Source organism: Salvelinus fontinalis, chromosome 14, assembly GCF_029448725.1.
Source record: "Salvelinus fontinalis isolate EN_2023a chromosome 14, ASM2944872v1, whole genome shotgun sequence".
Lineage (NCBI taxonomy): Eukaryota > Metazoa > Chordata > Actinopteri > Salmoniformes > Salmonidae > Salvelinus > Salvelinus fontinalis.
Genome location: NC_074678.1, coordinates 47,769,744 through 47,796,220, shown reverse-complemented (window position 1 = coordinate 47,796,220; position 26,477 = coordinate 47,769,744). Strand labels below are relative to the sequence as shown.

The window sequence follows — 26,477 nt, the reverse complement described above, 5'->3', positions numbered from 1 at the left end:
TCGATTAGAGAAACGCCAAATCCAAGCTGGCTTCATTTCACACTTTTTTTCAGGCAGGACCATTCACAGTTGAGATAAACGCTGCTTGGCAAATGTTTTATACTTTTTTTGTCAAGTGATGCCAACTGCTCTCTGAGTTCGCTTACATTCAGTGCAACGAACGGCAACAATGTCATACTCGTTTGGACCAGACAGCATCAGATAGATGGCCTTCAAGTAGAGACAGAGGGGCGCTGTTTCGCTCGCTCGGATGCTTTCTCCTGTGAGATACATTCAGCCTCTTGCGAATTGAAGGAAAAATATGAAACACAAAAAAAATATGAGACAAAAGATACACTATTATTCCTTTTTATATATATTTTTTGGAGGGTACATTTTTGGGGGAAGCCTGGCTTCACTTGGCTTCCATGAATACACGCCACTGCTCATCAATGTCATTTTCGGCCTTCTGTAGCACTATATCAAACATGTTCTTGCAGGTGTCCATGTCTGATGGATTTATTTATAAAGACGAGTATGCTCGCATACTCCCTTAATAAAAGACATTCGCTTGAAAAACGTCCGAGTGGTGGTCTAAGGCACTGCATCTCAGTGCAAGAGGTGTCACTACTGTCCCTGGTTATAATCCAGGCTGTATCACATCTGGCTGTGATTGGGAGTCCCATAGGGCGGTGCACAATTGGCCCAGCATCGACAGGGTAGGCCGTCATTGTAATTAACTGACTTGCCAAGTTAAATACATTTTAAAAAGCGGCAATAGTACTGTTTGTCTATTGTGAGACGCCGTAGACTAGTATACACTTCCTAAAAATAACCAGAATTCATCTAAAATAACTCAAGAAATCGGTCATTAATTGCAGTATTTCTGGTGCAGTATTTCCAAGAAAAAAAATGCATTCAAATGATTCGTCTCTTGTTGAATGACAACAATGGCTTTATTGAATAATCCCTATATATATATATTTTTTTAAATGTGTGTGTCGGACACCGCCAATCCACTAAAAACCTCTCGACCCACCATTTGAGAATCGCTGGGCTATGTTGTAGCCAAAGCCTTCTGTGTCATTGAATCGATTAAATAATTAGTTACTTTGTAACTAGTCTCTCGCTGCTAGACAGAATGGCAACTTTTTTGCAGTCTTGTACAACATTGTGGATAAATAAAGATGTCCTTTACCATTGAATAAAATTTATAATTTCCGGTCTACATAAAGGTCCCATAGATACCAATGCGATAGCAGCTGGGCCTGGTCTACTTAGTTCTTTGAATGTATATGAACGAGAAGAAAATGAGGGAGTGTGGTGTCTCGCATCCTCTTCTGTCTCTGATTGTAGCCCTCGGGCATAATAATAACCATGTGACTAAACCCGGAAATTAGGCAGGTGACATCACTGCAGCAGTTTCGAGTCAGAGCATTTAAATTTCAATCCATTCCATATCCACAAGAACTGAATAGGCTACATTTAAAAATTGAATGACGCAAATGTGATGTTAGTTGTTCTGCGGACGCCCGTTTCGTATGCATTAGACCACTTGACTTTGAGCCAGGAGAATGAACGAACAAGGAAGTAAAAAGTTGCAAATTGCAACAATGGAGAAACTTGAGAGATTCGATACATTACGTGGTAAGTGTAGCCTATTGTAACTATTCAAACTTGAAGGGTTCAATGTAAAAGCTTTAGGATAGTGACTTCTACACAATTTGATTGACTGATTGATTGATAGGCAGTAGTAGCCTAGTCACCAGTCATAGGCTATCAGTGTCATTTAAGTCATGTTTGCTTGTCGTTTAGGTAAGCAGGTGCAACCTGGAGAGTTTTGGGATCTAGTTGTTTTAACCGCTGTAGATGACAACCAGAGAGAAGCATACGAGCTTCAGATCTCAGAGAAACTTGAGAGGAAAGAGATCCCACTTGGCATTTCATATCACGTGTTCTCAGATCCACCTGGAGCCAAAATAGGTGAGGATAACCCATCCTGATTTGTGCTGATTATGGACCAGTTTTGCCGGGTGGGTATATTTTGTGGAACATTCCAACAGGAATCTGTTCTAAAAACGCAAAGTACAAGGTTGCCAACAAACAACGCATACAAAGTAGCACGATCAACTCACCACGTAGCTTATTCTTAATGTTTGTCCATAGGCTACCAAAGTGAGAACAGACATTTTCGGAATAAACATGGTGAGTGAAAAATGGAATGAAATACCCCTCTCCCTACCCGGTGTCTCATTCGGCCGCTATACAACTTTGAATGCGTTATTTGTTGACAACCTTGTTATTTACGAAGTTTTTGGTACAGATTCGCGTTGGAACGTTCCATAAATTATACCAACCCAGTTTTACCTTTTGAATCACACTGAATAAGATTACATGGACAAGGCGGACCTGATCCTAGATTCCTACTCGGAGAACCTTGATACATACTGCCCCTAATTTCACTGAAGCATTTCACTTTGACTGAATTGAACTTCTCTCGCAGGAAACGGAGGCGCAACACTGTACTCTCTGCAACGTCTGGAAGACATCTATGGGAAGGCGCTGGGTGGATACAGGGTCCTTCTGATTCATGCAGGTATAATCGCTCATTACATTGTAAAACTGTATATTAGTTGGAAATTATTTGAAAGTGATATAAATGTAAGATAGGCCTATATTATTGTTTACTGTTTTCAAATAACTTTGATTTTCCTAGGTGGATTCAGTCAGCGTTTGCCCAATGCCAGTGCCCTGGGGAAAATCTTCACCCCCATACCCCTGGGTGACCCTCTTTACCAGATGCTAGAGCTCAAACTGGCCGTGTTTGTGGATTTCCCCAAGCACATGAAACCGGGTGTGCTGGTGACCAGTGCGGATTGCATAGAGCTCTACAGCATAGCGGAGGATGAGAACATCAGGTTTGACAGGTCTGGGTTCACCGCTCTAGCCCATCCCTCCCCCATCTCCATTGGAACAACCCATGGAGTATTTGTGCTGGACCAGAAGGAGAAGTCTGTATTGGCTGACATGGAATACAGGACCTGCCTCCATTTTCTGCACAAACCTAGCGTCAAGAAGATGCATGAAAATGGTGCTGTGTGTAAGAACCAGGATAGCTGTATGTCACTTCTGAGTGATGCAGAGTTTGTGTACACAGACAGTACATATTATGTAGATTACAACACTGCAATGTCATTGCTTAGTCTATTCCGAGAAGTGGGTCCTTTGGGCTGTGAGATAGATGCCTATGGGGACTTCCTTCAGGCCCTGGGTCCCCAAGCCACGGTGGCTTACACCAACAACACTGTCAACGTCACCAAGCAGGAGAGCAACCTGGTGGAGATGCGTCAGAAGATCTTCCACTGCCTTAAGGGAACCCCGCTCAACCTGGTGGCTCTCAACCACTCCAAGTTTTACCACATCGGCACCACCACCGAGTACCTCTTCTACCTCACAGAGAACCCGTGCCTGAGGGGTGAGCTGGGACTATACAAGGTGCTAGGCTACAGCCAAAACTTTAGCTGTAAGGTCTGCTGCGCGATGCACAGTGACGTGAAGCCCGGCTGCTCTTTAACACCAGGCTCGGTGGTAGAGTACTGTAGGCTGGAGGCCGGCGCTCATGTTGGTGGGCGGACCATTCTCAGCGGCTGCTGGGTAGGTGCGGGCCTGAAGGTGCCTGATGGAACCTTCATGCACTCCCTCTGCGTGAACCGGGAGGGCCAAACCTGTTTTGTTACCGTCGCCTTCGGCATCGAGGACGACCTCAAGAAGAGCGTGGGGGCCCCTGCGAATATGGAGAGCTTGAACCTGTTCGGGGACAGTTTGGTCGAGTGCCTGGCCAAGTGGGGTCTGAGTCCCGAGAGCCTGAGGTTTTCTGGTGACACATCGAGTTGTAGTCTTTGGAACGCCTGTCTCTTCCCTGTGTGCCCGGACATGCGCGACTCGTTCTCCCTGACTCTGGAGATGCTGCAGCCGGGCGGGTCCACTGTCACGTTGCCCCCAGGCACCAAGCTGATGTCTCTACAGGAGGCCCTGCAATGTAAAAACTTGGAGGAGATGCTCAAGTACAGGAAGAAACTAATGGAGGATGTAAAGATGAAGAAATGGAGCTGACTGTGAGCTATAGTGATAACTAGGCTACTGTTGATTGTAATACCATTGTGCTTTTTGTAATCATGATGGGAAGGATTGTGTGTTAAATTGAACAGAAGTAGGGATACAATGTGGTGGGCATTTGGTAGCATTCAGGTACAATGGTTGGATCAGCTGTTTGATACATAAACGGGACTTTTGGATGTAGCTTTTTTTTGTTACAAAGATGTTATTTCTGTAGTATTAAAAGAATTGTCTATGGGGAAATTATTGGGTAATGACAATCCATTTTGTAATAATGACAAAAAATATTCGAAATTTGTGTTTGTCTCTTCATTGTCCTATGCTGGTGTGGGACACTTTCCTCAGAATTAAAATAGATTCTGGTACTGTGCTCAATTTCAGAGCGCAAGTGTAAGGGACAGCTTTTGACATCCTGTACAGCAGTGCAGTGCCAGCTCTAGACTTTTGGGGGCCCTATGAAGCAAGATTTGGTTGGGGGGCCCCTACCAAGTGAGCAATTATTTTTGGTGGCCCCCCTCTTGAAAATGGAGAGAACATTTGATGTTTTAAAGCAAGTTTTCTGCAGTTCTACTAATTTTGCAATGGGGCAGAGAGAATTATCTGCAGTTTTAAAGCTAATTTCCTGAAATTCTACACATTACTTATTCCATGTTAATGATATCTGAGTGAGAGTGGTGAACAAAATCAGTATGGGCCCCCTGGAGGTCAGGGCCCCTGGGCACGTGCCCTGCTTGCCCGGTCGGTAATTCGGCTATGATTACTACAAGATTAGCAAACTGACTAGATTAATATATGAATAAAAAAATTGTCAGATGACATGGCTAATTGAGTGACTGAAAAAACAAGAGGAAAACTGCTGATGCACAACCACATTTCGAACTTGCATCTTGTGTATGCTACTATTCTAACTCAACAGTAAGTTGAGCCCCGACTGTCGCTTATGCCTGGAGCCGGCCCTGGAGTACCCCCAAAGGCACACAATTTTGTTGTAGCCCTGGACAAACTCACTTGATTCAACTTGTCAACTAATCATCAAGCCCTGGATGAGTTGAATCAGGTGAGTTTGTCTGTGCGGGGCCCACAACAAAAGTGTGTGCTGTTGGGGGTACTCGAGGACAGGAGTTGGGAAACAATGCTACACAGTAATATATAGGTAGTGGCCTATCGGCATTCATTCGGAGGCAAGTTTCTAGTCTATGATGTCATGCTGGTATGATTGTTTGGTTTCCCCAGAGAGAATATCAGATATCCACCAGTCTGAGGTCCTAAGGGCTCTGGAGCAGGTTTTCATCAAGGAACCCTCAGTACTTTGCACCGTTCATCTTTGCCTCAATCCTGACTAGTCTCCCAGTCCCTGCTACTGAAAAACATCCCCACAGCATGATGCTGCCACCACTGTGCTTCACCGTAGGGATGGTGCTAGGTTTCCTCCAGACATGATGCTTGGCATTCAGGCCAAAGAATTCAATCTTGGTTTCATCAGACCAGAGAATCTTGTTTTTCATGGTCTGAGAGTCTTTAGGTGCCTTTTGGCAAACTCCGAGGGCTGTCATGTGCCTTTTACTGAAGAGTGACTTCCGTCTGGCCACTACCATAAAGGCCTGATTGGTGGCGTGCTGCAGAGAAGGTTCTCCCATCTCCACAGAGGAACTCTGGAGCTCTGTCAGTGACCATTGGGTTCTTGGTCACCAGAGGTGTAAAGTACTTAAATAAAAATACTTTAAAGTACTACTTAAGTCGTTTTTGGGGGTATCTGTACTTCACTGAACTATTTATATTTTTGACAACTTTTACTTTTACTCCACTACATTCCTAAAGAAAATTATATAATTTTTACTCCATACACTTTCCCTGACACCCAAAAGTACTCGTTACATTTTGACAGGAAAATGGTCAATTTCACACACTTATCAAGAGAATATCCCTGCCTATTCCTACTGCCTCTGATCTGGTGGACTCACTAAACACAAATGCTTAGTTTGTAAATTATGTGTGAGTGTTGGAGTGTGCCCCTGGCTAAAGGTACATTTAAAAAAAACAAGAAGATCGTGCTGTCTGGTGTGTTTTAATATAAGGAATTTGAAATGATTTATACTTTTGTTCCTTAAGTATATTTATAACCAAATACTTTTAGACGTTTACTCAAGTACTATTTTACAGGGTGACTTTCACTTTCACCTTTACTTTTACTCAAGTATGACAATTGGGTACTTTTTCCACCACTGTTGGTCGCCTCCCTGACCAAGGCCCTTCTCCACCGATTGCTCAGTTTGGCCGGGCGGCCAGCTCTAGGAAGAGTCTTGGTGGTTCCAAACTTCTTCCATTTAAGAATGATGGAGGCTACTGTGTTCTTGGTGACCTTCAATGCTGCAGATATATTTTGCTACCCTTCCACAGATCTTTTCGTCGACTCAATCCTGTCTTGGAGCGCTACGGACAATTCCTTCAACCTCATGGCTTGGTTTTGGCTCTCACATGCACAGTCAAATGTGTGACCTTATATAGACAGGTGTGTGCCTTTCCAAATCATGTCCAATCAATTGAATTTACCACAGGTGGACTCCAATCAAGTTGTAGAAACATCTCAAGGATTATCAATGGAAACAGGATGCACCTGTGATCAATTTCAAGTCTCATAGCAAAGAATCTGAATACTTATGTAAATAAGGTATTTCTGTTTTCATTTGTAATACATTTGCAAAACATTCTAAACCTGCTTTCGCTTTGTCATTATGGGGTATTGTGTATAGATTGCTGAGGAAAATGTTTTTTAAAATCTATTTTAGAATAAGTCTGTAATGTAACAAAATGTGGCAAAAGTCAAGGGGTCTGAATACTTTCCGAATGCACTGTAACTCAGTAAAGCAGGCTAACAATGTATAATGCTAACTCATATTAAGATGAGTGGAAGAAGCTGAGTGAGTCGTACTGCGTGATCATCGAGAGGCTTGAGGATTACCTACGCATCAAAGACAGAGAGCTGATAGACCTCAAACTGGTTTTCAGGAAACAGTAGCTCTCTGTGACTAAAGTGATGCATTCATCCCTATTCCCTATAGTCTTTCACATGTCATGATATCGCATCATCATAACATCACAGAAATAATATGAGACTCATGCCCTGTCTCCATGTACATTTCATATTTCTAGACAATGTCCAAAGTTTTTGCAACAGTTGTGTAAAAAAACATATTCTGGGATGATTATTACTATTGGTATATGTTTTATTAAATATATTATATTTTAATGGCATCGATTATGTTTTACGTGAGTGTTCTTATTACAGTGTATAGTACAATGTAATAACTATTGGAATTATACGTTTTTACACTCGATTTACAGTATGTTGTATTTGTACTGCTCAGCTCTGATTAAGCTTCCCAAAAGGTGAACTTCAATTACCGGACAGGGAGGGGGCTGTCCCTGTTGCGTCTCTACTGCATATTTGGAGGTATGAATGACCAATTACTGTTAATATCCTATTGCCAAAACATGACACTGTTTTGACCTTTCATACAGTGATTGTGATGCATGGAGATATTTTATGGTGTTGCCACATGGTGGAGCACAAGTCACATCAAATATCACACATTATTGTCCTATTTTTCTTTCCTGATAAAATGCCTAGAGTGTGTCCAGTCCTGAGTGTCACGTTCCTGACCTGTTTTCCGTTATTTTTGTATTTGTTTAGTATGGTCAGGGCGTGAGCTGGGTGGGTAGTGTATGTTATGTGTTTCTATGTTGGGTTCAATGTGTTGCCTGAAATGGTTCTCAATTAGGGGCAGGTGTTTGACGTTTCCTCTGATTGAGAACCGTATTAAGGTAGGCTGTTCTCACTGTTTGTTGGTGGGTGATTGTCTTCCGTGTCAGTGTTTGTACCACATGGGACTGTATCGTTTGTTCTAGTCTGTACCTGTTCGTGCGTTCTTCGTGTTTATGTAAGTTCATATGTTCAGGTCGGTCTACGTCGTTTTTTTGTTTTGTAATTTCTCAAGTGTGTTACGTGTTCGTCTTGTCTAAATAAATTCATCATGTCTTCACAACACACTGCGTTTTGGTCCGATCCCTACACCTCCTCTTCAGACGAAGAGGAGGAAATCAGCCGTTACACTGAGGTTTCGGGGGATCAGCAATACAGATTTAGCCAGGTCCCTGATCTGTTTGTGCTATCATGTCAACTCCTTGTCACTCATCGTTATGCCAAACACTCTGCTCAAACACTACAAGCGTCCCCTGGATGACTCCCCTTGCAATGAGTACTCCCAGCCCGGAGGAGATGAGTAGAGGAGAAGGGGGTCACTGGGATACTCTGTCATACTCACTGACTGACTAATGTTGTCTATCTGATATTATACACTATATATACAAAAGGATGTGGACACCGCTTCAAAGTAGTAGATTTGGCTGTTTTAGCCACACCTGTTGCTGACAGGTGTATAAAATTGAGCGCACAGTCATGTAATCTCAATAGACAAACATTGTCAGTAGAATGGCCTTACTGAAGAGTTCAGTGACTTTCAATGTGGCACCATCATAGGATGCCACCTTTTCATCAAGTCAGTTCGTCAAAATTCTACCCTGCTAGAGCTGCCCCATCAAATGTAAGTACTGTTATTGTGAAGTAGAAATGTCTAGGAGCAACAACGGCTCAACTGTAAAGTGGTAGGCCACACAAACTTACAGAGCGGGACTGCCGAGAGCTGAAGCACGTAAAAATTGACTGTCCTCTGTTGCAACACTCAATACCAAGTTCCAAACTGCCTCTGGAAGCAACGTAAGCTCAAGAACTGTTCGTCGGGAGATTCATGAAATGGGTTTCCATGGCCGAGCAGCACACAAGCCTAAGATCACAATGCGCAATGCCAAAGGTTAGCTGGAGTGGTGTAAAGCTCACCGCCATTGGACTCTGGAGCAGTGGAAACTCGTTCTCTGGAGTTATGAATCACACTTCACCATCTGGCAGTCTGATGGACGAATCTGGGTTTGGCGGATTCCAGGAAATCGCTCACTGCCTGAATGCATGCCAACTGTAAAGTTTGGTGGAGGAGGAATAATGGTCTGGAGCTGTTTTTCATGTTAAGGGCTAGGCCCCTTCATTCCAGTAAAGGGAAATCTTCACGCTATAGCGACATTCTAAACTATTCTGTGCTTCCATCTTTTGTTTCAACAGTTTGGGGAAGGCCCTTTCCTGTTTCAGCATGACAATGCCCTCGTGCACAAAGTGAGGTCCATACAGAAATGGTTTGTTGAGATTAGTGTGGAAGAACTTGACTGGCCTGCACAGAACCCTGACCTTAACCCCACCAAACACCTTTGGGATTTGGACCAAGTCCAAATTAATGCCCATGATTTTGTAAGGAGACATTTGATGAGCATTTATTTTTTAGCAGACACTCTTATCCAGAGGAACTTACAGTAAGTAGTGAGTGCCTACATTTTAAAACTTTTTTTTCATTCTGGTCCCCTGTGGGAATCGAACCCACAACCCTGGCGTTGCAAGCATCATGCTCTACCAACTGAGCTACACGGGAACAGGTGAGCACATATTTTTGGTCATGGAGTGTATATAATGTATATCTAATGCTAAACTCAACAAAAAAAGAAACGTCCCTTTTTCAGTACCCTGTCTTCAAAGATAATTCGTTAATATCCAAATAACTTCACAGATCTTCATTGTAAAGGGTTTTAACACTGTTTCCCATGCTTGTTCAATGAACCATAAACAATTAATGAACATGCACCTGTGGAACGGTCGTTAAGACACTAACAGCTGACAGACGGTAGGCAATTAAGGTCACAGTTATGAAAACTTAGGACACTAAAGAGGCCTTTAACCTGACTCTGAAAAACACCAAAAGAAAGATGCCCAGGGTCCCTGCTCATCTGCGTGAACGTGCCTTAGGCATGCTGCAAGAAGGCATGAGGACTGCAGATGTGGCTAGGGCAATAAATGGCAATGTCCATACTGTGAGAAGCCTAAGACAGCACTACAGGGAGACAGGACGGACAGCTGATCATCCTCGCAGTGGCAGACCACGTGTAGCAACACCTGCACAGGATCGGTACATCCGAACATCACACCTGCGGGACAGGTACAGAATGGCAACAACTGTCCGAGTTACACCAGGAACGCACAGTGCTCAGACTGTCTGCAATAGGCTGAGAGAGGCTGGACTGAGGGCTTGTAGGCCTGTTGTAAGGCAGGTCCTCACCAGACATCACCGGCAACAACGTCGCCTATGGACACAAACCCACCGTCGCTGGACCAGACAGGACTGTCAAAAAGTGCTCTTCACTGACGAGTCGCGATTTTGTCTCACCAGGGGTGATGGTCAGATTCGTGTTTATCGCCGAAGGAATGAGCGTTACACCGAGGCCTGTACTCGTGGTGGAGGGTCCGTCATGGTCTGGGGTGGTGTGTCACAGCATGATCGGACTGAGTTTGTTGTTATTGCAGGCAATCTCAATGCTGTGCGTTACAGGGAAGACATCCTCCTCCCTCATGTGGTAACCTTCCTGCAGGCTCATCCTGACATGACCCTCCAGCATGACAATGCCACCAGCCATACTGCTCGTTCTGTGCGTGATTTCCTGCAAGACAGGAATGTCAGTGTTCTGCCATGGCCAACAAAGAGCCCGGATCTCAATCCCATTGAGCACGTCTGGGACCTGTTGGATCGGAGGGTGAGGGCTAGGGACATTCTCCCCAGAAATGTCTGGGAACTTGCAGGTGCCTTGGTGGAAGATTGGGGTAACATCTCACAGCAAGAACTGGCAAATCTGGTGCAGTCCATGAGGAGGAGATGCACTGAAGTACTTAATGCAGCTGGTGGCCACACCAGATACTCACTTTTGATTTTGACCCCCCTTTGTTCAGGGACACATTATTCCACTTATGTTAGTCACATGTCTGTGGAACTTGTTCAATTTATGTCTCAGTTGTTGAATCTTGTTATGTTCATACAAATACTTACACATGTTAAGTTTGCTGAAAATAAACGCAGTTGACAGTGAGAGGACGTTTCTTTTTTGCTGAGTTTACATTACACGTTTGGAACAATTCAATATTTACTCATATTGCTTCACATTCTCCCAATACAGTTTCAGATTTGTGTGTTTTGTATTCATGCAGGGAATACCAGGTTTCAGGTGGGAAAAGGGAATCTCTCCAGTGAGCAGCTCCCACAGACACAGGGCATAGCTGAACATGTCTGCGTTGACAGTGTAGCGGGTACACTGAGTGAATGTCTCTGGGGCCATCCATGCCAGGTTCAATTACCAATTACCAACACTCTGGCTACCGAAGACAAATTGTTCTTCAGCGAAGGCTTCCCCCAGGGAGCATAACACACACACACACACACACACACGCACAGCATCTGAGCTGAAAAGCACAGACCTAGCACTATCCCCATTGGTGACACAGCAAATCTAGACCCATTCTGCCTGAGTGCAGTTTCTTCCAGGTCCTAATTCACATTACGTAGTAATTTATAGTATGGTGAATAAGGAAGTTGGACAAGGCTGCTTGGTCATATTGTCCACAACCTCAAGTGACAGGAACCTGGATTCTGAAGAGGGAACAAAAGGGTTCATGATCTTGATAATGATGTTAGTGATGTCAATGACTAATTAACTACAGGAAATAGCTATTTTACTGTAATCTGTCTTCATTATACTGTAAAGGTTTGTTGTAACTGCTTACCTCCAAAGTTGGTCACCACGTCATGTCCATCCTCATTGAGTAGAATGTTGTGACTAGAAATTGCAAATATCATCATAAGTAGAATAACTCACAACAGTTCATTTCACAGTCACAATTCAACCTTACTACCAATGCTACCAAATCTGACACGCACCCCTCCCCCCTACACGCACACAGTGACCCCCACCCTCCACATTTACTTGTTGTGGTCCCTGTGGATGATGGGCTGGCTAAGGTTGTGCAGGGACTCCATGCCCTTGGCCAAGTCAATGGCGATGATCAGCTTGTTTGATGATCCTGTCCATTGACACATCATTAGAGGAGCAACAGCGACACTTAGCAACGCAGATTGATGCTCCCTGGCCCTGCCAATCAACTGATACCACTTTACACAGCAGTAGATCAATGAGCCAGCTCATAGACTGTTAGACTTCATCTAGACGCAGAGTAACACTTAGTATAGATCAATGATGGGAAAGACTGATGTAGAGACAGTACCAAGAACTGAGACTTGAAACAGTTACTATGGAGACAGACAGTATTCATTGTAGATTTCTAATGCATAGCCTGCCTTTATCATGATACACACGTTTCCAGCTGGGCACTGTGAATTACTTTGTTCTTCATTGCTAGCACCATTTGTGGTACAGGTATCCCTTATTTTAAGGTATACATATTAGCAACTAATGTGTAATTTATAAGTGTGTATATAAGTAGCTAATGAGGCCTTTCTTATGTCTTATTAGGCTTTAATTAAGTATTTCCTTATTCAAACATTATAAGTAATGTATTACTGGCCAATCCTTAATAAAATAATAACATACTAATATTTAACGAAGAGCCAGTTACACAAACATACTCTTTAAATTGTTATATAGTTCTGTTGTGATACAGTTTGGTATTGTATGTAAGAGGAAGGAAAAATGGCAGGGTCGGATTAACAAATTGTCTGGGTCCTTGTTTTTTTTTTTATAGGTACACTACCCCCCCCCCCCCTTTTCTGTAAAAAATCGTGCACTAAGATGCAATTGGATGCGTGGTAAATTTACTGTTGAAGAAAAAGCCTCTTTATAATAAAGCCATAATAATGATTGCCATGTGGCATAGGCTACAGTTGAGCAGAGACGTTTTAGGATTTCCACAAGTCTTTTTTTGTTGCTGCCGGGTCCGAAAAAAAATCTGCTTTTTAAAAACGCATTTCATGCAATTGTTCGTTATTTTACATGACAGAAGACATTAGCTGAATCTTGTTTAATACCACACAAATGAACGAAATGAGTGGCTACTTTGATACTGACAAACCGAGATCAAGCTGGTCTTGAATTCAAACAAACAATAGCACAGGCCAATGAAGCGACACACAGATTGTACAATATTAAGAGGCAATAGATGTACTGTATATATACAGTACCAGTCAAAAGTTTAGACACACCTACTCATTCAAGGGTTTTTTCATTATTTGTACTATTTTCTACATTGTAGAATAGTAGTGGATAGTAGTGGATGTCATAAGGTGAATGCACCAATTTGTAAGTCGCTCTGGATAAGAGCGTCTGCTAAATGACTTAAATGTAATGTAAATGTAGTGAAGATATCAAAACTATGAAATAACACATATGGAATCATGCAGTAACTAATAAAGTAGCCACCCTTTGCCTTAATGACAGCTTTGCACTCTCTTGGCATTTGTAACGGTCGTTCTCCTCATCTTCGTCCGAAGAGGAGGAGTAGGGATTGGACCAAAGTGCAGCGTTGTGATATGACATAATGATATTTATTAAAGTAAAGACGAAACACGAAAATACTTCAACAAACTACAAAACAAATAAACGAACGTAGACAGACCTGAACTAGAGAACTTACATATACACGAAGAACGCATGAACAGGTACAGACTACACAAACGAACGAACAAACGAAACAGTCCCGTGTGGTGCACAGACACAAACACGGAAGACAACCACCCACAAACAAACAGTGTGAACAACCTACCTTAATATGGTTCTCAGAGGAAACGTAAAACACCTGTCCCTGATTGAGAACCATATCAGGCTAAATGACAATGAACCTAAACATAGAAACACATAACATAGAATGCCCACCCCAACTCACGCCCTGACCAACTAAACACATACAAAAACAAGAGAAAACAGGTCAGGAACGTGACAGCATTCTCTCAACCAGCTTCTCCTAGAATGCTTTATCAACAGTCTTGAAGGAGTTCCCACAATCGGGTGATTGTGGAGGCCAGTACTCCATCACTCTCCTTCTTGGTCAAATAGCCCTAACACAGCCTGGAGTTGTGTTGGGTCATTGTCCTGTAGAAAAACAAATGATTGTCCCACTAAGCGCAAACCAGATGGGATGGCGTATCGCTACAGAATTCTGTGGTAGCCATGCTGGTTAAGTGTGCCTTGAATTATAAATAAATCACAGACAGTGTCACCAGCAAAGCACCCCCACACCATCCCACCTCCTCCTCCATGCCTCATCATCCGTTCACCTACTCTGCGTCTCACAAAGACACGGCGGTTGGAACCAAAAATCTTAAATTTGGACTCATCAGACCAAAGGACAGATTTCCACCGGTCTAATGTCCATTGCTTGTGTTTCTTGGCCCAATCAAGTCTCTTCTTATTGGTGTCCTTTAGTAGTGGTTTCTTTGCAGCATTTCGACCATGAAGGCCTGATTCACACAGTCTCCTCTGAACAGTTGATGTTGATATGTGTCTGTTACTTGAACTCTGTGAAGTATTTATTTGGGCTGCAATTTCTGAGGCTGGTAACTCTAATGAACGTATCCTCTGCAGCAGAGGTAACTCTGAGTTTTCCTATCCAGTGGCAGTCTTCACGAGAGCCAGTTTCATCATAGCGCCTGATGGTTTTTGCAACTGCACTTAAAGAAACTTTCAAAGTTCTTGAAATGTTCCGTTTTAAGTGACCTTCATGTCTTAAAGTAATGATGGACTGTCGTTTTTCTTTGCTTATTTGAGCTGTTCTTGCCATAATATGGACTTGGTCTTTTACTATCTTCTGTATACTGCCCCTACTTTGTCACAACTCAACTGATTGGCTCAAACACATTAAAGAAGGAAAGAAATTCCACAGATTAACTTTTAACAAGGCACACTTGTTAATTGAAATGCATTCCAGGTGACTACCTCATGAAGCTGTTTGAGAGAATGCCAAGAGTGTGCAAAGCTGTCATCCAGGAAAAGGGTGGCTACTTTGAAGAATCTCAAATATAAAATATATTTTGATTTGTTTAACACTTTTTGGTTACTACATGATTCCATATGTGTTATTTCAAAGTTTTGATGTCATCACTATTATTCTACAATGTAGAAAATAGTAAAACAAAAAACAACCCTTGAATGAGTAGATGTGTCCAAACTTTTGACTGGCACTGTATACAGTACATATTTCCTTTATTATTATTATTATATATTTTTTTTACTGTATTTTTTTCTGCCTCTTCAGCCCCGTACAAGCCTAGACACAAGTGCTTCAGCCCTGGTAAGACCCTGCATTAATCCAGCCCTGAATAATGCTGTTGATAATTGTGCATCTGTGGGTTGTGTTACTATCTGGGGCCTGGTTCAGGAGGAGTCTGTTTGGTCCACTGGCGGTCCTTGAAGGCAGGCTACAGGTCCGGGTCCTGGGGCCAGTCCAGGTAGGTTCTAGTCTTGACCAGCCTAGCCAGGCAGTCTTGGGTAGACAGCTGCCTAGGGGGGGGATGTCCTACAGGAAGACCAGGATGAGAATGTCCCTGTGCTCCAACAGCAGACACAGGGTGCCAGTCACAGCTCCAGGGAGCACCAGTTACTGTGCAGGTAGTGATGACTCACCACACATGGGGTGTGGTGGCTGCTGTAGTGGCTGTCTGTGATGTTGTTCACAATGTCCTCCCCTAGCTGGAAGTCCCTGCTATGCAGATAGAGACGCAGGAAGGGAGGCCCCCCCTGCTCCAGGCAGCAGCTGTTCCACCACCCAGCGTTCGTCTCTCCCACTTTGTAAAACACAAAGGCATTGTAGGGGTGGTGCCCTCTGGTGTTGGGCCTCTGCCTGTGGCTGGCTGGAGGAGGCAGTACAATGTGGCCCAGGACCAACATAGTCCCCAAGCCAGCTGATGGAGCAGGACGACCAGCTAAAAGAGAAGCAACCCCCCCAGTAAGCCAAAAGATGACCTGGAGATTTTTCTGTTCTCTGGCCCAGTTGTCCAGCCAGGCGTTATGACAGTAGCGGTATAGGCGAGGACCGAAGAAGTCCATGCACACTACCGCAGGCTGGTCAGAGGCTCTGGGAAGCCCTCAAACATGCTAAACTCCTCTCGGGCTTGAACTTGAATCACACTGAGGAGTGCAGGTCTCTGCTCAGCTCCTCCTCCAAAGTGAGGATCCTACATTCAATCAGACAGAGGCTCTCCAGCCTGGTCAAGTTATGGAACATGATGCCCAGCACTAGCTGCACACTGAGATCCACTTCTATTATCTTGAGATACCTCAGCTGCACAAGCCTGTTCAGGTTATTCATGTCCACAGTTTGTTCTCTCAGAAACTCTGGTGTGAGAACCAACTCAAACTCTAATTCCTGCATGGAGAGGAAGTACTTTGCGACGAAGTTAGGCCCACATGTGACAGCATTAAAGTGGACAACAGACTGAAATAATGGTCTCCAGCAGTCCTGGAAGATCACACTCAATTGAGTGAAGAGCTGTAGGGGGAAGCCTGGTTTCGGGGTGCTGTCACTGCCGACGGTGATGTTTAGCAGAACATGTGCATCAGATTCATACTCACACTTGCAGGTTTCTCACATTGGCTGGATGGATGGTGAATGTTTCCTAAATCTACGTTCGTCAGCGACGTGTGAACGCAAATTCTGAAGTTTGCATGAGTGGATTATTTACCAGTAATAGGGTCTCTAAGCTTTGCATGCCAAATAAACTGTTGGGAGATCTTGTTATCCCCTAGGTCTAGGAATCCCAATTCACCAAGTCCCGTAAAGTTCCGTAAAGTCCACAGTAGTGGTGATTTGATAGCGTCTTAAATCCAGCCATTTTGAATTTATCAAGCCACAGAAGTTATCTGAGGTGATGTTTGCTAAAGGATAGTCTTGAAACAAAAGTATCTTCAACCGTGTGACAGGAATCGTCTGAGTGTCACAAAGCTAATTTCACTCGGGGGCTCAGAAGGGATATCATTGAAATCGTGTTGGTGAGATTCGTTAAATGATGGATCAAGATCAGATTAACACGGGCCTTAACACCATCAGGAAAATTCAAGCTGAGTACCTGTACCCCTTGACAGTTTTTCCACTGATCGAGTAGTTCCCAATTTCATGGTTCCATAAATCAAGTTTTGTGATTGAAAGTGTCAACACTGTTTCAAAAACAGACTCAAAGGAAATTATTTTCTCATTGAAAGAGAAAAAACCCAGTCTGTTTATACCGGACTGCAAAACTGCATCTGTAGCTCATTGGGCAAATTGTTTTCAAAACATCTGAATGCTAATTTTTCTAACCGGCGTGCATTACTGAAAGAAAAAATCACTTCTTGAAGACGATAGAAATCTATCGAGGAAGCTCAATAACAGTTCCATTGGTGTCAGAGCAGTTTTGGTGCCTATCACAAATAAAGTCCAGGGGCCTCGTTTATTTAAAAGAAATCTTAGATTTATACCTGAACTTAGTCGTAAGATCATTTCCGACGGTGTGCTTGCATTCGATTCATTAAAGATACTGAGCATAAAAAACCTAGCTGACTGTAACGGTCCTGACCTGTTTTATGTTGGTTTTTGTATGTGTTTAGGTCAGGGCATGTGTTTTGGGTGGGCAGTCTATGTTATCTGTTTCTATGTTGGTTTTGGTTGCCTGGTATGGCTCTTAATTAGAGGCAGGTGTTTTGCGTTCTCCTCTAATTAAGAGTCATATTTAGGTAGGGTGTTCTCACTGTTTGTTTGTGGGTGATTGTCTCCTGTGTCGTGTAATGTATGTACCATACGGGACTGTTTGGCTGTTCGTTTATTTTGATGTCGTCTGTTTCCTGTCCGTGAGTTTACGTTTAGTTATGTAAGTTTATGTTCAGGTTTCGTCAACGTCGTTTTCTTGTTTTGTATATTTGAAAGTGTTTTGTTTTTCGTGTTGCCATCATAGTTTTTTTCAAATAAAGAGATGGCCTATTTCCCTACTGCTGCATTTTGGTCTGATGATCCTTCTCTCCTCTCCTCGTCCGAGGATAAGGAGAGAGACAGCCCTTACAGAATCACCCACCACGCTAAGACCAAGCGGCAAGGGAATGCTCAACAGAGCAACAAGGACTCCTGGACTTCGGAGGAGATCCTGGATGGTAGAGGACCTTGGGCTCAGCCAGGGGAATATCGCCGTCCCAAGGAGGAGTTGGAAGCAGCGAAGGCTGAGAGGCGCTGGTATGAGGAGGCAGCGCGGCGACGCGGTTGGGAGCCCGTGAGTCAGACCCAAAAATTTCTTGGGGGGGTGCACATGAGGAGTGTGGCAAAGCCGGGTAGGATACCCGAGCCAACTCCCCGTGCTTACCGTGGAGGTAGAAGGCGTCGTACTGGTAAGACACCGTGTTATGCGGTAAAGCGCACGGTGTCCCCAGTACGCGTGCTTAGCCCAGTGCGGGCTATTCCACCTTGCCGCACTGGGAGGGCTAAGTTGGGCATCGAGCCGGATGTCATGAAGCCGGCCCAACGTATCTGGCCTCCAGTACGTCTCCTCGGGCCGGCGTACATGGCACCAGCCTTACAGGTGGTGTCCCCGGTTCGCCTGCATAGCCCAGTGCGGGCTATTCCACCTCGCCGCACTGGCAGGGCTACGGGGACCATTCAACCTGGTAGGGTTGGGGAGGCTCGGTGCTCAAGAGCACGTGTCCTCCTTCACGGTCCGGTAGACCCGGTGCCACCTCCATGTACCAGTCCTCCGGTGGCAGCCCCCCGTACCAGGCTGTCTCTCCGGGTTCTCTCTCCTGCTGTTTCCTCCTCTCCAGCGCAGCCAGTGCCTAGACCACGCACCAGGCTGTCTCTCCTTCTCCTCCCTACAGAGCCGTCCTGCCATGACCAGCCAGAGCCGTCCTGCCATGACCAGCCAGAGCCGTCCTGCCATGACCAGCCAGAGCCGTCCTGCCATGACCAGCCAGAGCCGTCCTGCCATGACCAGCCAGAGCCGTCCTGCCATGACCAGCCAGAGCCGTCCTGCTATGACCAGCCAGAGCCGTCCTGCTATGACCAGCCAGAGCCGTCCTGCTATGACCTGCCAGAGCCGTCCAGCCGGGACCTGCCAGAGCCGTCCAGCCGGGACCTGCCAGAGCCGTCCAGCCGGGACCTGCCAGAGCCCCTCAGCCGGGACCTGCCAGAGCCCCTCAGCCGGGACCTGCCAGAGCCCCTCAGCCGGGACCTGCCAGAGCCCCTCAGCCGGGACCTGCCAGAGCCCCTCAGCCGGGATCTGCCAGAGCCCCTCAGCCGGGATCTGCCAGAGCCCCTCAGCCGGGATCTGCCAGAGCCCCTCAGCCGGGATCTGCCAGAGCCCCTCAGCCGGGATCTGCCATAGCCCCTCAGCCGGGATCTGCCATAGCCCCTCAGCCGGGATCTGCCAGAGTCCCTCAGCCGGGATCTGCCAGAGTATATCAGCCGGGACCTGCCCCTTGTCCCGGTGTTGCCCCTTGTCCCGGTGTTGCCCCTTATCCCGGTGCTGCCCCTTATACCGGTGCTGCCCCTTGTACCGGTGCTGCCCCTTGTCCCGGTGCTGCCCCTTGTCCCGGTGCTGCCCCTTGTCCCGGTGCTGCCCCTTGTCCCGGTGCTGCCCTTTGTCCCGGTGCTGCCCCTTGTCCCGGTGCTGCCCCTTGTCCCGGTGCTGCCCCTTGTCCCGGTGCTGCCCCTTGTTCCGGTGCTGCCCCTTGTTCCGGTGCTGCCCCTTGTTCCGGTGTTGGTCTTTATCCCGGTGCTGCCCCTTGTCCCGGTGCTGCCCCTTGTCCCGGTGCTGCCCCTTGTCCCGGTGCTGCCCCTTGTCCCGGTGCTGCCCCTTGTCCCGGTGCTGCCCCTTGTCCCGGTGCTGCCCCTTGTCCCGGTGCTGCCCCTTGTCCCGGTGCTGCCCCTTCTCCCGGTGCTGGCCATTCATTTAGGGGATGTTAGTTTTAGGGTGGTCATTGGGAGGGGAAGACAGAAGCGGGGAGTGACTATGGTGGTGTGGGGACAGCGTCCAGAGCCGGAGCCACCACCGTGGTCAACTGCCCACCCAGACCCTCCCCTGGACTTTGTGCTGGTGCGCCCGGCGTTCGCACCTTGAGGGGGGGGTTCTGTAACGGTCCTGACCTGTTTTATATTGGTTTTTGTATGTGTTTAGGTCAGGGCATGTGTTTTGGGTGGGCAGTCTATGTTATCTGTTTCTATGTTGGTTTTGGTTGCCTGGTATGGCTCTTAATTAGAGGCAGGTGTTTTGCGTTCTCCTCTAATTAAGAGTAGGGACCTGTTCTCACTGTTTGTTTGTGGGTGATTGTCTCCTGTGTCGTGTAATGTATGTACCATACGGGACTGTTTGGCTGTTCGTTTATTTTGATGTCGTCTGTTTCCTGTCCGTGAGTTTACGTTTAGTTATGTAAGTTTATGTTCAGGTTTCGTCAACGTCGTTTTCTTGTTTTGTATATTTGAAAGTGTTTTGTTTTTCGTGTTGCCATCATAGTTTTTTTCAAATAAAGAGATGGCCTATTTCCCTACTGCTGCATTTTGGTCTGATGATCCTTCTCTCCTCTCCTCGTCCGAGGATGAGGAGAGAGACAGCCCTTACACTGACGCAGGTTCTAAGAAGCCCGTTTGTAATTTACGCACCTGTGATCTTTAAATCTGAAATTATCTTAAAATTGGCGGCACCTGAACGTGCCTTACAATCAGAGATTTTCCCTTATAGAATGCTAGCACAAATGGTTGAGTCAGGAATAGCCATGGACCAAAAGAGAAAAGCAAACTTTTTGGAAGATGAGATCAAGGCGATGGTAGAGGAGATTGAAGACAGGCAACACATATTATTCAGTGGACTAAATAGTGGATCAAAGCTAAACAGGTAGCTTGGGAGTCTGTCGCCGCAGCTGTGAACGAGGTGGGGCAGCAAGACAGAACTGTGGCTGATGTGAAAAAGTAATGGTCTGACCTTAAACTGCTTGATTCATGATGATGACTGCTAGCTAAGATTTTGAAAGTATGATGTTGACATGATCAGTCCAATCAAAGCTACTGTAGATATAACGTGATTTGACATCATTTTATCTGTGGCCAATGACCTTCAGCCTTCTTGGATGGGCACTTCTAATGTAACTCTAGGGCAGCACCCATAGATTGTGTGTTGCCTTCGTGTCCCCATGAGTGACAGAACACTGATTCAATCACGGCGCAACTAGATAACATTACCAACCCCTACACTCCTTATTTTCCACTGGCTGCCCCACCACCACAGAAAGCACTGAGCTAGGCTGAAACACCTGCATTTTGATGCTGCCTTACTCAAGAAAACAAAAAAGAGACCATGTTTGTATACGGCTTTATTAACTAAATGATTATTTATTTTTTATATTGTTCGCAAACTGATATGTGACACGTATTAACGCCAAAATAACATGCAAAACAGGCAAGATTTTTAATTGTTGTTAATAAAAATAAATAAAAATTGCTAAGCAGGTGGCGCTCAAAAAAGGGTGCAGTGGTCTAAGGCACTGCATCTCAGTGCAAGAGGTGTCACTACAGTCCCTGGTTTGAATCCAGGCTGTATCACATCTAGCTGTGATTGGGAGTCCCATAGGGTGGTGTGCAATTGACCCAGCATTGTCTGAGTTTGGCAGGGGTAGGCTGTCATTGTAAATAAGAATTTGTTCTTAACTGACATGCCTAGGGAGTTTCAGAGAACATTTTCTTTCTTTTTTTACATTGGCTTGTTGTACCATATTATTTTATTTGGTAGACACTCTGTAATAAGTCCCATAGCAACAGTAACCAGTGAACCGGTGAGTGAGTCACTGCCAGCTGACAGGGATGTGACGTGCTGCTGGGACGATGGATTACGCAGAGTGTGTGTATGTGCATGTGTATATGTGTGTGTGTGTGTGTGTGTGTGTGTGTGTATCAGCTGAAGTGCTGGGGTACTTTTAGTCATGCTTTTGATCTTGCCCAGGGGGGGACAGCACAGACACGTAGGACCAATCTGAAAGAGTAGTGACAAGATAAACAGGATGTTCACTGAAACACCCATGTTTCCTGCTCAAACCATGCTCAACAATAGCCTGATCCCAGATCTGTATGTGCTATCACAAGGAGTTGTCAAGAGAGCAGAAACAGACTGGCGACCAAGCTAGCTCAACATCTATTCCTTTGAAGAAAATTACATATTTACTTCTGTTCTATGAGTACTCTTGGTAATGTGTTATCTTAGACTTAAACATGAATAATGTTAATAGGCAACATCTTCTCCTTTACAACAGATATGTAAACTGCGTTTATTTTCAGCAAACTTAACATGTGTAAATATTTGTATGAACATAACAAGATTCAACAACTGAGACATTAACTGAACAAGTTCCACAGACAAGTGACTAACAGAAATGGAATAATGTGTCCCTGAACAAAGGGTGGGTCAAAATCAAAAGTAACAGTCAGTATCTGGTGTGGCCACCAGCTGCATTAAGTACTGCAGTGCATCTCCTCCTCATGGACTACACCAGATTTGCCAGTTCTTGCTGTGAGATGTTACCCCACTTTTCCACCAAGGCACCTGCAAGTTCCTGGACATTTCTGGGGGGAATGGCCCTAGTCCTCACCCTCCGATCCAACAGGTCCCAGACGCGCTCAATGGGATTGAGATCCGGGCTCTTCGCTGGCCATGGCAGAACACTGACATTCCTGTCTTGCAGGAAATCACGCACAGAACGAGCAGTATGGCTGGTGGCATTGTCATGCTGGAGGGTCATGTCAGGATGAGCCTGCAGGAGGGGTACCACATGAGGGAGGAGGATGTCTTCCCTGTAACCCACAGCATTGAGATTGCCTCCAATGACATCAAGCTCCGTCCGATGATGCTGTGACACACCACCCCAGACCATGACAGACCCTCCACTTCCAAATCAATCCCGCTCCAGACTACAGTCCTCGGTGTAACGCTCATTCCTACGGCGATAAACGCGAATCCGACCATCACCCCTGGTGAGACAAAACCGCGACTCATCAGTGAACAGCACTTTTTGCCAGTCCTGTCATGCCTCCTTGCAGCATGCCTAAGGCACGTTCACACAGATGAGCAGGGACCCTGTGCATCTTTCTTTTAAAAAGGCCTCTTTAGTGTCTTAAGTTTTCATAACTGTGACCTTAATTGCCTACCGTCTGTCAGCTGTTAGTGTCTTAACGACCGTTCCACAGGTGCATGTTCATTAATTGTTTATGGTTCATTGAACAAGCATGGGAAACAGTGTTTTAAACCCTTTACAATGGAGATCTGTGAAGTTATTTGGATTTTTAGGAATTAACTTTGAAAGACAGTTAATTAACTTTGAAAGAAATGTGATTTTTCCTATCCTCATCACAGCTGCAGACATGGCCTACCACCACATCCGGCCTCCTATTGTCTACTCGATCCCCAAACCCATCTCTGAGATGCTAATGAGGGACTGAAACGACTGTCCAGAGGTCAGTGTCCTCGTACAATATATAGCCCCTTTCAGAGAGTGTGAGTGTTCATATGAGCTGAATGCTAATTATGCTAAGTTCAAATTAACTGAAAAAACATTTGTATAGTCACATACACCAGATAGGTGCAGTGAACTGTGTTGTTTTAAAGGGTCAGCCATAGTCGTACAGAACACCTGGAGCAAATTAGGGTTAAGAGCCTTGCTCAAGGGCAGATTTTTCCCCTTGTCGGCTTTGGTATTTGAACCAGCAATCTTTCGGTTACTGGCCCAATGCTCTAACCACTAGGATACCTGCAACTATATGTGACAACTGATTTAATGTTCTAAGTATGCTAAATTCACGTTGTAAAGTATGCTAAGTTCATATGAGCTAAGTTTACTGTACTTGTATAGACCTGTAGAGGTGTTTCCACCAGAGTCAATGCTAAGGTCAGATGCTAGCAGAGGGGTTTAGAACGTATCATCAAACCTATAATTAATGGAACTCTATTCCCCAGGTGCTGTGTTGCTGCATGAATCCACACAGCCACACAATCTACAGCTACTCATGAACCGCATGGCCATCCCATAGAGTCAGGCTGTGACGAACCCACTAGATGTGGCATAGCTTATTATTCCCTCATTACCTGTTGCGGGCAGGTTGCGGCATTCATCTCTTATCTCCCATGATGCTCCAGGGTCCTAGTTCTTCTGTTTGTAGGGCTGGGTTGCCAGACAACCGTCTCTCTGGACTGAAATGTTGTGCTGTGGTGTTATCAGCAGCTCTGCTCTCACGATCTCAACCGTAGTTACCTTCTCTTGTTAGGGCCTGAGTGTCCCAGCCTACCCATTCCGAAACTGTGCCAAAGGTCATGTGCTTGAATTTAAGGTCCAGTTGGGGGCAGAATCAACATGCTTCCATTTTTTTGAGGGTCGCCATGTACACATAGTCCAACCATTTCTAGGTGTCCACGGTTGTTCATTTTTGACTTTCATGTTTAAAAGTGTAGAAACATGTGAATGAACGTTGATTAAGATGATTATTAGCAATATACATCGATTGAAGCCTTTTAATTGTTGATAAGGCTGATGAATATTGTGCATTTTAATAATAGACACTCTCAAGAAGCACAATTTGGATACTCTCTTGGGTTGGTTCAATAAAAACAGCACACAGACCATGGCCACTGTGAATGCAATGTATTATTGAGTACCTCTTCTCTTGTCTCTGTTAGTTCTCTTACAGTGAAGTAGGAGATCTAAAGCCTGCTTTTGAAGCAGGGTTCACCTTGGATGTATGCGTGGGTAGATCCAAATGACCACACAGACAGACTGAGAGAGCGCAGGTGTGTGTGTGTGTGTCTTTGTTCTGTTGAGAGTTGCTTAATATTATGAGGTGATTTAATTCTGCTTTGTCTCCTCTGAATCAGGATAGGCCTGAGTTCTCTGAGGTGCTGGCCACACTAGAGGTATACCTATGCAATGTTGAAGTATGGAGTTACTGCTTGGCTATCCACAAACATACAACAAGCTTTCTAAAGTAAAAATCTAAATCAGGTGGGAATAAACATAGATGCGTGCTGCTTACATTTCAGACGTTTCCAGATTCCTTTCCTGACTGTCCTTATGATATGATACTTGTTGGATATAATGTCATATTTGTGTGTGTGTGTGTGATCCACAGTTGATGTCACTGGCCTCCCGTAACAGCAGCAGGTCCCTGTCGCCCTCGTGCTCCTCTGACTGCCTGGCGAGGGGCAGTCCTGGTCGGAGTCACGTGGCCGCCCTCTGCTCCTGCTTCGGGCTGGAGTACGCACTCAACGCCCACGCATACGCAGTCTGGACTCTGAGGTAGGGCATCACTATTTTGATCCTAGATCTGTCGTTGCCTGGCATTGATAATGATCGTAGGTGTTGACTACACAGCACAAAGTTATCTGGGACCAGACAAGGATATCATCATCTCCTACCCACTCTCACTCTAGAGTAAGAGTGGGTTAAATTAAAGTTTCACTTAGGGAGATAAGACATTTATCTCTTCTCTATCTGGGCATGTTGGCTTGCGTTTCCTTTCTCTAAGTGCACAATAAACTGGATTGCTAGGCATAACCAAGTTGAGTGTAAAGTCCAGTACTAGTAGGAATTCCATGAATGTCATGTCTGGGCCTGTAATGATAGAATTGAGCTTTGTTGCAGATATAGCACTCGCCTTGACCCATTGTTTGAGCAGGGCACAACACTAGAGATACTTTACTGCAACGGTTAGAGGTGGAGTTGCCCGGATACGGGTCAGGGAAAACAAATGCAAGCAAATGCAATAAAACATGAATGATATTCTGACTAAGGACTAAAGACGCCACTGGTGGCCAGCCCTGTGTGTGTGTGTGTGTGTGTGTGTGTGTGTGTGTGTGTGTGTGTGTGTGTGTGTGCGTGCGTGCGTGCGTGCGTGCGTGCGTGCGTGCGTGCGTGCGTGCGTGCGTGCGTGCGTGTGTGTGCAAGTGCAAGTGCAAGTGTGTGTGGAGAGAGAAGGGAATAGAGAGCAGTGAGCCTGGCAACGGTCTCCAGGGACACAGTAACTGGAGTTGGATTTGTGTATGTGTGCTCTACCGCTGACGTGTCTGTCTGTCCGTTAGAAATGTCCTGGCAGTAGATCAAAAGTTTCATAAATTGTGTTTTTACTCAACGTGAAAGTGAGAGAGCGTGGTTATTAGGTCCTGGGGTGTCGTGTTTGTCACGGATCCCCCCGGTACTGCTGCTCATTCTGTTCACCAGTTCTGGAGGTCTACGTCACCGTCTTTCTAGGCTTCACTGAACGCCTTTCATTATCACCAACCCCAGACTGTCTTGTCTGATTACACACACCTGGTTCCCATTTCCCCTGATTAGTATACTATATATGTGCCCTCTGTTCCCTCGGTCTTTGTGTATTCCTGCGCCTGTCTCCAAATCCTTTATACCAGTGTGACAATGTTACCATCACACAGGGGGGGGGGTCATGCTAGATTCATCAGAAGACATCA

At 45.3% G+C, this 26,477-nt stretch overlaps 1 protein-coding gene and 1 pseudogene across 1 annotated transcript; one reads left to right on the top strand and one right to left on the bottom strand.

The window, feature by feature from the left end:
* Positions 1-1,351: 1,351 nt before the first annotated feature.
* Positions 1,352-4,393, top strand: LOC129811035 (fucose-1-phosphate guanylyltransferase-like). The gene is made up of 4 exons (XM_055862143.1): positions 1,352-1,626; positions 1,795-1,962; positions 2,483-2,575; positions 2,696-4,393. The coding sequence occupies exons 1-4, from the start codon at positions 1,554-1,556 to the stop codon at positions 4,090-4,092; spliced, it is 1,731 nt and encodes a 576-aa protein (XP_055718118.1). The 5' UTR covers positions 1,352-1,553; the 3' UTR covers positions 4,093-4,393.
* A 10,990-nt stretch (positions 4,394-15,383) lies between these two features.
* LOC129869340 (toll-like receptor 4) lies at positions 15,384-24,308 on the bottom strand (annotated as a pseudogene).
* Between the last annotated feature and the right edge of the window lie 2,169 nt (positions 24,309-26,477).

What these genes read in the sequence shown, in the direction of transcription:
- LOC129811035 (XM_055862143.1), top strand. Translation starts at nt 1,554, where the DNA reads ATGAACGAACAAGGAAGTAAAAAGTTGCAAATTGCAACAATGGAGAAA. An exon ending in TCCACCTGGAGCCAAAATAG is followed by an intron (nt 1,963 to 2,482) that starts GTGAGGATAACC and finishes CTTCTCTCGCAG; the next exon opens with GAAACGGAGGCGCAACACTG. An exon ending in GGTCCTTCTGATTCATGCAG is followed by an intron (nt 2,576 to 2,695) that starts GTATAATCGCTC and finishes TGATTTTCCTAG; the next exon opens with GTGGATTCAGTCAGCGTTTG.